Raw genomic sequence first — 14,161 nt, forward strand, 5'->3', positions numbered from 1 at the left:
TACTTCTCGGAGCCACAATTTCGGAGAAAGTTTCAAGGAGCTACTTAATCTTTTCTGGACACCCATTGGCATTCCCAGCTTTCAGACCTTTCTTGCCACTTCTCTTTACTCTTTCCAGTGTTTTTGTTCCTTAACGTCAGAGATGTCATTTTCATATCTCTCACCAAATTAAAATCGAACATGGTAAATAATTTTCCAGGTATAAAGTCAAATTAGGAAGAACAATCTATTCTCGTCACTTCCTCCAAAATTATTATTTTCAAGGCAGAACTTCTAAAAGTGTGGTTATCGAACTTGAGTATTTGTGACTAAAATCCATATACATTTTCATCAAAAATCTATTGGGCATTGGTACTCATTCAGCCTCCTCCAGACAATCAAACAATTGAAAAATATGTCAGGAAAAGATTAAGTTTTAACTACACGTTCAAAAGATATTATTTGAGCCCCCGTTTCCTTCTTTAAAATTATATGTTTAGATGATAGCATAAAATGAATCTCTATTCAAATTTAAATATTTTTGCTCTCAAATCCAAACAGAAGCGAACTAGGCTATTCTACAATGGGTAGTAACTTCTACAAGTTCAGCAGGCATGAGGAAAGTGAAGGGTGTGAGAGCTGAGTTACTAGTACTAGTGTGCTGACATTCTTCATTTGTCATAAACTAGTTTAAAACTAGGTTAATCTTGGAGCAAAAAGAAGCAAAGGCAGTTTCTCTCTTTTTTGTGTAGCATACATATTAAATATACTTTATCTTGTTCTTTTCTGCCTTATTTAAAGTTGTCTAGTCTCAGAAATGTTAGGCCATGTACATTGTGATTAAAATGTGCCTTAATAAATTATATATTTACTTTAGTTAATTTTCCCTCATTCTTGTGGATTAGGTGAAGGTTCCCAGAGCACATGATCACTTTTGCATTAAACTATTCAACTAGGTTTTGTTTCAGTTTATCCATCCCTCAATCACTTCTCCACATATTCCTCATTCCCGGTTTCTCTTCCTCATCTTTTTCTGCTCTCCTGTATTGTGTCCTTGGGTAACAGTTTTCCTTTTGGTCTTAAATGGAAGATTACTTCCACTGGGAATACAGTTCCAGACCTGAAGAGAGACGAAGGAGAACACCGCTGGGAGATCTACTGGTCTCGCACCAGCTAATAAGGCTTTTGCTCCTTTCATGATTTTTGATTTTGTTCTATGATTTCTTTCCACTCTCTTTAGGATATTTTAATATGATTCTTTTTATTTCAATTTGAGGTAATAGCCATGAATTTTCTAATTCTTTTGGGCACAGCGTTGAGTTGACTGATATTTGCATGGTCTATTGTGGTCCTTTGGACAAGTGGGATTTGCCATATGCCACATGGTTTTCATCATTCCTCTTTCCTCCAGAGAGATGAGCAGCTCTAAGCTAAGTGGCTGTTTGTGAGCGTTTTAGACTCCACTCACTCCTCTCCAAAGTGGAATGTGGAACGTTATCCTTGTGAGCTATAGTGTCGTACTCAGGAAGTTTGGTTATGTCTAACACATATTCATGATTTTCCTCCTTTATACTCTATCTCATTAATGGATATAGTTGCATTAGTGGTAGACATGCATCTACAAATATCTTTTAATAAATCTATAAATATTCATGGGTAGAGTTCCACTTTCCCTCCAACCCTGTCTACCTTGTGTGGCCATTTCACCCTCTATTCATAGATTACTACTAGTGCAGGTTTATGGTATAAAGGTACTAGCCTATGGTACCTCACTTAAATTTTATATAATGTGTAAAAGTTAAAAATGGCAAAAATAACCAACAATTCTTCTCTCTCACCTTGCGAACAAGCTCCATAATAAGATCACAGATTGTTCTGGTCATGTGAAACTGACAATGATTTTCTCAGTGTTGGGAAGCATTTCCTGTGGTCTGCAGACTTGGCACTAATGTGAACCTTGGTTTCTAACTGAGGCCATGGAGGCAGAGCGTTTCAGTGACTTATAGAACAGTTAGATGGTATTAGCATTTAAAGACAAGAGTGGAGATGCGTTTCCCATTTTGAGTATAGTATTTCACCTACTGACTCACATTTCAAGATAATTGGAAATGAACTTTATCTTAGAAATGATCTATTATTTAAAAACAAGCCATCCATGAGTATTTATCAATTTACTTCAACTATTGAGGATCATCTTTCCATCTCAATGAAACTATGATCTGCCTCATTCTAAAATAGGAACACATGAAAGTATCACAGGCATGTACACTCTCAAAACCTGGTCAGTTACTATCATAATGCAAATAAAATTACCTTAAATTAGATTCAGTTTTACATCTTGCACCATTTAAATTGATAAATCACTTAACATTCACTAATTTTCCCAGTCAACCTTCAAAACAATCCTACAAGTAAATCCAAAAAATTCTTCTTAAATGATGCCTATCAGATTAAATAACTCCTAGAATTAGACTTCAGGTGTTTTTCTCGTGAACTATGGACAATGTCTTTTGATTCACTATCATTACAGAATGATGACATTCAGATTACTTTTCAAAGAGGAGTGTTCTTTTCTTCAAAGACACTGAATTTTTCATCATGATTTTGATAAGCTTATATTTAATTTTCAAGTCTTTTACCTTCCAATGGAACTTCTTAGCAGTGCCTTTTATAATATATTTTAATAGCAATGAAATTCATGTTAATTAATTGAATCAATGGGAGAAAATAAAACTCCTCACTGACAACTAGTCATTCTGACTTATAGCAATGCTATCAGACAGAGAAGAAGTTCCCTTTGGTCTCCTGAGACTTTTAATCTTTACAATACCAGACAGTCTCATCTTTCTCTTCAGAGTGACTGGTGGGTTCAAACCACTGACCTCAAGGTTAGACGCTCAGGGCACCAAAGTTGGATTAAAAAATGCCTTTTCATTTTATACGACTGTGATTTATTTTCTAGTGTAAGCGAAAGGAGAAATAACAACCAGATAATGTTCAGATTATTCTAATTTTATGGACTATATCAGAAATAAATTCTGACAAGTGCAGACAAAGAAATTTGAACCAAGACAGACAGTTTTACCTCCCCTGGACATACCTTCACACGTTGGCAGAGAGCCTTCAAACTGCAGTTGGGAACTGAGCTTGCAGGTCAGCGTATCAGCTCCTGCTAATGTGTACCCAGGATGACACTGATATTTCACAAAGTCACCTAAAAGAGGCAACACAATCATCTTGGAAAGTCGTGTGCTGAATTTCCATAACACACATGAGAATTAGATGAATCAGTCAACTACACCTGACTCACTCACTGCTCCTGAGTTGATTCTGACCATAACGCTTTCTGGGGGAACAAGTCCGTCGTTTTCCCTTGGAGAGGCCCCTGCTTGCCACTGGGACCCTTCTGGCTAGCTGCCCAGAACACCCTAAGCCACCAGGACTCCAAATATATACAACTACTATATAAATCCATATGCAACCATTTCAGAAGTAATGCTTATATTCAGTTTGTGTCTGCTTCCCAACATATCATAATTTTGAGTCCATAATGCCAATGCTCCCACAAGCTTAAACACTGTTAGTACAGACACTGTGTAGCTTTTCTTCTTCCTTGACTATCCAAAAGGAAGCAAAGGGGTTGGTGGTGAAATAGATGCTGGATATTTGAAATTGTACAATAGAATGTCTTAAAGTATCCACAGAGAGGGCTAATCCATGACCTTGGCCTAATTAGTGCAGTGTTTCAATTAAATCAGTCATTATAAGTACAGAAATTGGGTCATGTGAATTGATCTATGATGTGACACATGGTTTGACAAGAGAACAAAGTATTTATAATTGGGAATAAGAAATTCTGGGTCACTATTGGACTGCAAACATATGCCACAAATGCTTCTTTACTGTGACCTGCTAATTATTTAATGAATGAGATCATTAATATAAAATGAGCAAACAGCATTTCTAAGCAGCAACATTAAATATACTGTACCAATTCTATTCCAGTATCAATGAAAGGTCAATCTTACACTAATCATTATGTTAGCCACAAATGTGAGGTTTTTCCTCACATACATGAACAAGTTCCTCTAACTGAATGCAAACATTTGCTCTAGTCTCTATGAAATCTTTATTCAAAAGATAAACAATATATCTCATAAAAAATCTTTGCTATTTAATTGACTTAGAGTATAAGAGAGCTCTATAAGGAAGAATGGAGCTGGCCCATAGTGCTTCTGAGGTTGTAAATCTGTGTGGAGACAAATGACCACATCTTTGTCCTTCAGAACATCTGGTAGGTCCGAACTGCTGACCATGCATTTAACTACCTTGCCACTAGGACTTCTTACAAAAGACAAATAGTAACTACTAAACACTATAAATTATATAAAATATTCTGAATGATAAAATAAAAAGTCAAATATAAAAAAATATCATGGAGTTAAAGAAACTATTTGAATTTTTTTACTATTTGAATTTTTATGTTATCTTTATGAACAATTTTTATAATTGCTTTAGTACATGGTATTTAAATGTATGGCTACTAACCAAGATCTGAGCAGTATTTCTTACTTATGTAAGTTTCTAGCAGTGCTTTGAGGATTTGTTTGTCTGACAAATTATTCATTGATAAGTCAAAGGAACTTGTGCAATTGAAAGTAAGAGTAAAACAGGTTGATTTAATTGTATTGTGATGAAGAAAATATTACCTATTTCAAAATCTTCATCTTCAGTAAGTATTTCTGCCAGTGGAACGGCTGGAGGAGACTGACACTTCTTGAGTTGAAATGCTAATTTTTTTAATAAAATAAAAATTGTGAAAGTTAATGATTTAATAAAATATTATTTAAAACTTTCCTCTTGAATTTGTATTGCTTAGTATGCTGGTATGTCTCTATTTGTTTTACAAAGTTCCACCTAGAAACTTCAAAAACAGAGTATCTGATAGCCAGTGTAGAAGTATCTTAGAAGGTAAATACTCTGGTTTATTTAATACTGAGGAAGAGCTAAGATCCATGTTAAAAAGCACACATTGTTTAAAAAATTGTAACATTTAAATGGAAACATTTTGCAGCTATAGATGACATTTTGAGAATGAAATACTCAGCCATTATCTGGCTCTATAGTTTACTATTTGGTATATCACTTCATCTTTTTTCATTACGGTGTTTTACATATTGAAAATTTTCTAGTAGAACAATATCATTAAACAAAAAAGATCATAGAAAACTATTGCATCAGTTATGAGAAATTTTTATCTCTTGATAAGATGACCAAAGACCTTTAGATAGACACAGGCAAACGCAACACTACAGGAAGATTCAATAGAGTAAACCATGAGGTGAAGAGAAACTGACCATGAAAATTGAGGACAAAGAAACCTCCATTTGAAAAGTCACTGTGAAATTTGAGCAGGACTTGATTGGTTGAACTATAAGCTGTTTCAAGGGCTGTGTTTCCACTGAAAACTCCCAGCTGAGGCGAGTTCTGGTCAGGACCATCCCTAAGAAAGAGAGAAAAGTGGTTTGCGTGGAAAGTTCTTAAATGCCCTCTTCACCTGACAGTCCATTTTCTTTTAACAGTGGAGCCACATCTCGGTAAGAGCAGAATCAACTCTTGCACTACGCAACCGCACTGATTTTAAAAGCCTGGATAGCGGTAAGAGTTGATTCAGCCCCGACTTCCATTTCTGAAATCTTCAGAGGAATTTTAGAAACGCGGTCTCATTTATCAACTTCTTAAATTTCCACATAATCCGTTCTCAAATCAATGGCATCAATTTACATGTAAGTAAGATTTAGGACATTTTGATACTGAGTTAATTTTTTTAATATTGAAGAAAATGCAACCATCATTTGGTTATGGATTTGTAAGCATACAGAAAGTAATATCCATAAAGCTGGCTAAACTCCTGTCTTTCTCTTTCGTAAATGTTGTGACAATCCTCATGCTACATACCATCGTTAAACCGGTTCATTCTAGTTCTCAATATACACATTAACCAATGTCAATTGCTGATAACAGATTTCTGATGTTTAGTTTTGTTATCAGAGATTTCATGTAGTTAACTTAGTGTTGAGAATCCTTCATTTCGTCTTATTCTATGGCGAATGTCATTAGCTACCAGCGCCTTAATGAGCAGCGTGGCAAACGTGGCGGCACGTGGCTCCACGCGCTCTCTGGTTACGTTTGGGGTCGCCTTTCCGTCTTCCCCTTCTTCATCGCTCATCCACTTGGCCGATCCCAACATCCTTGTCCAGATACTGCTCCCTCCAACTCACATGTCCGAAGTTTATGGGGTGAAGTCATGCCGTCCGTATCTCCAACGAGAACTCTGGCACATTTCTTTCAAGACAGACTTGCTGTTTCTGTCAGTCCATGGACTACCATTATTCTTCAGAAACACCATAATTCAAAGAGATCAATTCTTATTTGATGCCCAATATTCACACGTGCCGGGGGGCAACTGACAGTGCCTGACTTGGATCAGAACTCAAAGAGTCATCCTTGCTTGTCCACATTGTAAAGAGGTCATGGGCAGCAAATTCCTCCAAAGACATGTGTCCTTTGAGCTCTGAACTGCTGCTTCCATGGGGATCGAATGTGGAGCCACAGGAGAAGAAACGCTTGGCAGCGTGCATCTTTTCTCTGTGTACCAGAGGTTCCCTGGTGTTCCATTTGTGAGGATTGCTATTTTATTTTCACTGAATTGTAATCCATATTGAACATTGTTAACCTAGCTCTTCATCAACAAGTACTTCAAGTCCTCCTCAATTTCTGCCAGCAAGGAGCAAGACTGAGTCATGTGCACATCACTGGTTGGTAATAAGCCTTCCTCAAATCCTGATGCTGAGTTCTTCTTCAAGTGCAGCTCCTCAAACTGCTTAGCACACAGTCTGCATAAGTGTAGTGAAGTGGTGCAATCTTTATGTACACCTTTCCTGACGGAAGCCACGTGGTCATTATTCCCTTGTACTGCTCCTATAATTGCCTCTTGGTCCACGTGCAAATTCCACATGATCACAGAGAAGCCTTCTGGAATTATTGTCCTTCTCATTGGTATCCATAGTTTGTTATGAATCGCACAGCTGGATGCCTTCTCCATCAATGAATACAAGAGCACATCTTCCTGGTATTTCTACTTTCAGTCAAAATCTTTCTGATGTCATCAGTGAAATTGCTTATGCTATGTCTTCTCCGGAATCCAGCTTGGATAGCTAAAAGCTCTCTGTCAATGTCTAACTGTAAGTCTTTTTAAATGATCTTCAGTAGATTTTTACTTGCATATAATAGTAATGCTAGTGCTTGATAATTTGTACATTCTTGGGGTCACATTTCTTTGGAAGAGGCAAAAATATGGATTATCTTCCAGTCAACTGGCCAAGCAGCTGTCTTCTAATTGTTTTTTTATGTATATGAGTGAATGTTTAATCAATTTGTTGAAACATTTCCATTGTTATTCCATCAATTCCTGGATCCTTCTTCTTTTGCTACTGCCTTCATGTCTGATTGAATTTCATCCCTCAGTAGTTTTGGTTCTTGATCTTACCTCTTGAAATGGTTGAATGTCGACCAGTACTTTTGCTAAATTGACTCTATGTATTCAAAGGTACTGGTTCAGTTAATTATTACCTCGCTCCAGGGTTAACTTCTACATTTTCAAAAGTCAGCCTTCTTTCACAAAAGTAATTTAGTTTTCACAAAATTGTACCGATTGCTCTGCTCTGAAATCTGATTTTATATCCCCTTACTTAAAATCTCTCCATGGCTCATCATCATTGTTAGGAGAGAGACCTGAATCCCAAGCTGATTTTATAAGGCCCTATCTTTTCTGTCACTGTCTACCATTGCTAAGTGACTTCTTATTTTTCATTTTCTGGGACTCTAATAATAGTTTAGCTACATCATAGTGTGTGTCTTCCAATTCTTTGAAGTCACAGTGCTCTGTTGTGTGTAGTTACGTAATTTTATGTCAACTTGATGATATATAAAAATGTGCAAAAGTGTAGGGGTCAACCTGTCAATCAGTTCACAATGTGATAGTACCTCCTTATGGGTGTGGTCTTCCCATAAGGAGGGCTCTTAGAACTGCATCCCTCTCTGCTCCTGTCTCCGAGAGTTCCCAGAGCCTGGCCATTTTGCCACTGATCTTGGATCCATGCAACTTTTCACCACCAGCCTGTGACATCCCTGCACTCTGCACCAGTGCATGTGGTTGCGTGAATCTAAAGAAATGTCTATGGACCAGTACCAGACTTTTAGCTTGAGTTGGTTTGGCTGTAAGGTTTTCTTGATGTAATTAGTTCTTGATATAAATCTCTTTTTACGTGTCTATAAGGGTCACTGGATTTGTTTCTCTAGTCAACATGGCCTAACACATCTTGTCTTACATACTTTCCATTAATAAGAACCATTTATAACTCTATCAATTTTCATGATAAAAACTGCCCTGATTTCCAATTTTGGACATAAGCTTCTTCTAGTGCCCAGGAGTATGCAGTATTTCTTCCATCAGAGAAAAGCCACAGAAGTATTATCATTTTTATTCCCTCCAATAATCTCTCACCTCGAAAAGCAAGAGCAACAATAGTATTTCCATAGGCGGGAATATTTAGTTGAGAATAATTTAAGTAATTTATCCAGAGCTACACAATTGATTAGAAAGTCAATCTTTCTTCTCATCCCCAGTTTGATATTACTTACCACATATGATAATTATAAAATAATCTGGGACATTATCATATATTAAAGGTAATCACGAGGGTATCTATTGTTATCATTGCTATCAATGTATGAAAATTGAGTCAGTACTGACTCATGGTGAACCCATGTGACAGAGCAGAGCTACTCTGTAGGGCTTTCCTGGCCGCCAGCTTTATAGAAGAAGATAATCAAGGTCTTTCTTCTGCAGAGCTGCTGGGCAGATTCAAACCAGCAACCTTCTGGTTAGAATTGAACAATTAACTAAGGCTTCACCAGAAGTCCTTAAGGATATATCTACTATGTAGCAAAACTAAAGTATATTGCATGATATTTATATACCTGGACTTAGTCCATTTATTTTACAGTACATACCTTATCAATATGTTTTTAAATATAAAATCTGACATATTGGTAACAAGTCAAAACAGATTAACATAATTATCAATTGTTTTTACTTGTAATATTCACATACCATACAGCGATATAATCGTTAACAGCTTCAGTTTGCAACAAGGTGAAGTTAATATATACTCCATGACCTTGAGGAACAGTGATAAGCCAAATGCAATCCTTTAAAATTGGATATTCATCTGGAAACCCAGGGGAATATATAGTACCATTCTGAGATGTGACATTGTAGCCACAAGGAGCTGAAAGAGAGCAAAAAAGAATTAAGACTAATAAAGTCCTCTTTCAAAAGGATAAATTACGTATTTCTAAATCTCTGTAGTTACTTATGCAAAATCTTTCCATTTATAAGAATCATGAAATGTTTCTTAATAATTAATAAATTAAACTTACACTAAAGTCACGAAAGTTTAGAGGAATTGTGTATCTAAGCTAATTTATCTTAGTTTCATTTATTATATCCCACAAATATTCAAAATCCTGTTAGAATAGTCATTCTTATATAATTAAAAATATTTACCAATCATAACTGGGCTAACAGGCACTTTGATGTAGATCAGGCTGACACAGAGATCTTGTAGAAATTATGCATAACTATATTACTGAAAACAATTTTAAAATTAGGACACATCTAAAATTTATATAGACTAATATAAGAAGAATGGTGTTTAATATATCTGGCTGAAACAAATGTATTTTCATTAATATTTTGGTGATGAATAATGGGACTAAATCATGGAAGTGATATAATTCTGATGCACTTCCAGATTTCACTAGTTTTCCAATATATGAATAATCACAACACTATCCAATCAGTCTATTATGATTTTATTTAGTAAATCCTTAAGTAGTGTGGCAATGAGGATTACTATATTTCATTAATAGATAAGTGAAATGACCTGTGATTTTGTCTCTAATTAAGAAAGTTCCATAGTGTTTCAAAGTCATGGTCAAGTAACCTGTGGAATCAAATTGATGGATGTGTTATGAGCATCAGGCACAGAACTCTTCTGGGGCATTTAAAGATTTGCTACGGAAAGTGTAAATTTCACTAGGGTGAATAGGCCAAAATAGAGAAAGAACGTTTAAAAAGAAACACTTTGTAACCATTTAAAAAAGGATTGATGAAATACCAGCAGGCCATATATGATATATTGCTAAATTAAATGTACAGACACATATCGATTTCAAAGAAGATAGAAACAGGAATCTGTGTGAAATAGATTGAATCTGAACTGAGTTTTAGATAAACTCATTAGAAGTGACTAGGGTGAATTGGGGTTGTGTAGTGTAATAAAAATAGGTGTGATTTTGGAGTCTGACAAACCTGTGTTGGCAATCTAGAATAGCTAATATATTTTTACTTAGATTCTCCAATTCTATACATTTCATGGGGAATATAATGAGACTTACCGTCTGTGCAATGGAGCCTGGAGCAATGCTGTAGGCACAGTTAGAAGTGACTGAGAAGTACAACGACTCACTGGGAGGGTCTGTGGCTAACCTAACGATTGGAAGTTGTGTCTACAAAGAGGAGACTTAGAAGAAATCCAGGTGGTCTGCTTCTAAAAATCAGGCAGATACAAGCTTTGGGGGGCACATTGAGTTTTACTCTGGGGGCCCTGGTGGGATAGCGGGCCACACGCTTGAAACAGCCCACTGTTTCCAGGGAGGAGGAGGAGGCCTCCCAGTCCTATCGGATGAAAGTCTGGAAACCTTCCTAGAAGCCAGTATGAGTCTGACTGACATGACAGGCCATGAGTAGCGGTGTTCTGACTCGCATAGAGTGTCAGGACGCTGACCCTAAAACGTAACCCTTCGTAAGCTGGACAGCAAATAAGGAAGACTGCAAATGAATGGATGCAATCCAATTATGGTGGATTGCCAGGAGAACCCGATGCTTCTGTCTTAATGGAAGCGCCACTACTATTCTCCTTAAAAGGAAAACTGATGAGGCTTCATATCATGTACTTTGGGCATATTATCAGGCGACACCAGTCCTGCGTAAAGGGCATTATGTTGAGTAAAGTGGACCGTCAGTGACAAAGAGGTAGGCCCCCAGAAGATATATTGACAGAGGGGATGCTGCAGGGGCTCAAGCACCCCAACCATTGTGACGATGGCCCAGGGCTGGACAGTGCTTTGTCCGTTGGTTCACAGTTTGTTCAAGGCAGCTACCAGTCAAAACAGAAACAAACCCAGTTCCTAGAAGAATGCTGTGCTCCGATGGATGGCATGTTAAACTGGAAGTTCGGGCATCCGCAAGGAACTCAAGTTGTGTTTCATTCAATGTTTGATTAGATTTGTGAACATAGAGAAGTTTTCAATCATGTTGTAGTAAGTTTAAAATATCCATTTTGCATAATACATTCTTCTGTAAGTAAATGTATCAATATTTAAAGCATATAAATATAAATTGATTTCTAGACAAGAATTGTATTTATAGATTGATGGTTTTTGACAAGTAATTCTTGGGTATTCATTTTCTGAATGGGCCAATCTTGAGTAAAGAGGCCTGGAAACTGGTCAGGGTATCTACATTTTTCTCTGAGGTTCTTATGAAGTGCATAGGGTTGTGGTCTTGGAAGATGGCCTTTCAGTACTTTGCCCTATGTACCAATCATCAATCTGAGGTGGAAAACCACCGCTGATGACTGAAATACATTTTAAACCAGGGTATTAGATAATAAGCTGCAGTCCCGGTGGAGAGTCCCTGTCTGAACACCAACAGACTGACTAACCTAGGCTCATGGAGGGAACAAAAACTGATTTTCTCATTATTTTCAAGGAAATATAGCCTTTTCAGATAAAAGAACACTTGTTTTAAAATCATTCCCTTTCCTTAATTAAAAAAAATTATGGTTTGTTTTTTAATTTGTTTATGACATTATGATAGAAAAAGAGAAACAATGATAAAAATGTTTCATCTCATGATATTATTATGCCATTCTGTTGATGGTATATCATCAAAGATTGTATTATATGCATACAAAAAACTATTCTGTGCTGGAATATTTATTTCCATATTGAACAACTAACGTTTTTACAAGAAAAAATTAAATATTGAACTCCATTTTTTATATTAAGTCAATTTTTATCATTTAAAAATGAATACAGACCTAACTTACATAAAAAGATAAGATTTAAATCTTAATTTCAAAGTGATACATATAAAATGCTTGAGCAACATTGTTTTTAAACATGTTTATTGCTAAAATATGAGATATGTTACTTTTATACTTAATTTTATAAAAAGTAATTTTAAAGCGATGTGTTTATATGAAATATATATGAAACAGATCAGTTTTTATAAAAATACAGCTAAAGTTGAGAGTTTTTTGTAGTTGTTTCAAAAATGGTATAGCATGAAAAAATATAAAGGTGGTTAATTTGATTTTAAAATTTTACTGATGCAGTTCTTTCTTTCTTTTTGATTCCTTCAGTAGAAATCCAAACAGCTACATCCCTTTCCTTTTTTCTCCATGGGGTATGAGGATTTAGCATTTCAAAGGTCTACAGAGTTGGTAATTTAATTATTTTCATTCAAAGATACTGTATTTGAAGTGTTGGAATATTAGATTCTATAGTTACTTTTCTTTCTCATTCATTTTCAATAATAAAATACTTTTTAAATTTTAACTTGATATTGAATGTTTTTATAATGACTCAGAAATTTGAGGAAGCCCAGACAATTTAAAAATATTTATGCTTCTTCAGAACAATGCCTTCAGTGATTCCAGGTCTTTACTTATCATAATTCCCCATCAACCTGACCCCCAAGAGCACCTAAGAAATCCCTACTGTCATGCACCAGACTGCATTTTCCCATCTCCATTAAGACTTGTCCTATCTCTCATGTCTTTGTTTGCATGCTTTCTTTAGTATCTGGAATGCTCCCTCCCAATGAGTAGAAAAATGTTATGTATTCTTCCATGCCCACTATAAAGATAAACGCAATGTGTGAAATATAAGAGTAATGTGTGCATATTTTAGAAGGACATTAAGTAGTATTTATGAAAAAACTACTAAAATCATGCACCCCAATTCCAAAATTGATGGAACCATTGTCGGTAATGAAAACTTCCCCTGGGATGCTACAAACTGCCACCATCACCCTCTACATCGATAAGTGCTGTGTCTGACTTCCCCTTGTAGTTACTTGGGTTTATTTTCTTGTTATTGTCGTAATGACCTCAGCTCAAGCTGTGTGTGTGTGCTTGTTTTTTTAATCATCTGGTATATATATTTCTGGAATACCAGCTAGGAAAAAAAGTAATGTACTACATATTATAATATGTTACAATATACATGAAAATGCACATTGTTCCTCAAGAAAAGACATTAACATACCATCACATCTTGGAAAAGGATAGTTCCAATTTCTGTTGATTCCATGCAGACAAGTGAGAACTGAATGGCCAATTAAAATGTACCCAGGATAGCATTCAAAAGATACTGATTGTCCCACACTATAATCTGAGTTGATCATGTACCCATTTTGAAAAGGAGGTGGATCTGGGCAGTTCTGTAATTCATAAGCTGAAACAAATAAACAAACAAAGAAATTCAAACTTATACATAAGTTTAAATTTAGGTAGAATCTGAGGAGGAGTATGATTAAATATGATTTTTTAAACACTTTAAAAAATATCTTTTCCATCTGCCAGTCATCATCCTGAGAGAGAAAAATAGTAATTAATATTAGTATTAGAATTATAATAATATGCATTGGCTGATTTTTCACTGTTTCTGTCAGAAGAACGATAAGTTGAAAGTACATATTTTGAGTTGATTCTGATTCATAGCAACCCCATAGGACAGAGTAGAATGGACTCTTGGGTTTCGGAACCTGTAGATATTTACAGGAGCGGACAACCTTATCCTTTCCTGCAAAGCATCTTTTGGATTCAAACTGCTGACTTTGTGGGTAGCAGGCCAACACATGACCCACTAAACCCCCAAGACCACCTTCAGAAATAGAACATGCCATGTCAAAAAAGAATTTGACAGTATTTAACTTAGAGATTACACAAAATAAACTTAATCTTTAAAATGTACCACAAGTAATATA

The 14,161-nt window shown here is 35.8% G+C and overlaps 1 protein-coding gene across 1 annotated transcript in view; it reads right to left on the minus strand.

Moving 5' to 3' along the window:
* The window catches only part of CSMD1 (CUB and Sushi multiple domains 1), a 1,770,408-nt gene that overhangs the window by 169,457 nt on the left and 1,586,790 nt on the right, over positions 1-14,161 (minus strand). The window contains exons 42-46 of the mRNA XM_075557189.1: positions 13,441-13,629; positions 9,155-9,332; positions 5,337-5,482; positions 4,689-4,769; positions 3,080-3,193 (exon numbers count right to left, since the gene is read on the minus strand). Coding sequence (XP_075413304.1) covers positions 3,080-3,193; positions 4,689-4,769; positions 5,337-5,482; positions 9,155-9,332; positions 13,441-13,629 — 708 coding nt within the window. The remainder of the gene's footprint in view (positions 1-3,079; positions 3,194-4,688; positions 4,770-5,336; positions 5,483-9,154; positions 9,333-13,440; positions 13,630-14,161) is intronic.

This window comes from Tenrec ecaudatus, chromosome 8 (genome assembly GCF_050624435.1).
Source record: "Tenrec ecaudatus isolate mTenEca1 chromosome 8, mTenEca1.hap1, whole genome shotgun sequence".
NCBI classification, from domain to species: domain Eukaryota; kingdom Metazoa; phylum Chordata; class Mammalia; order Afrosoricida; family Tenrecidae; genus Tenrec; species Tenrec ecaudatus.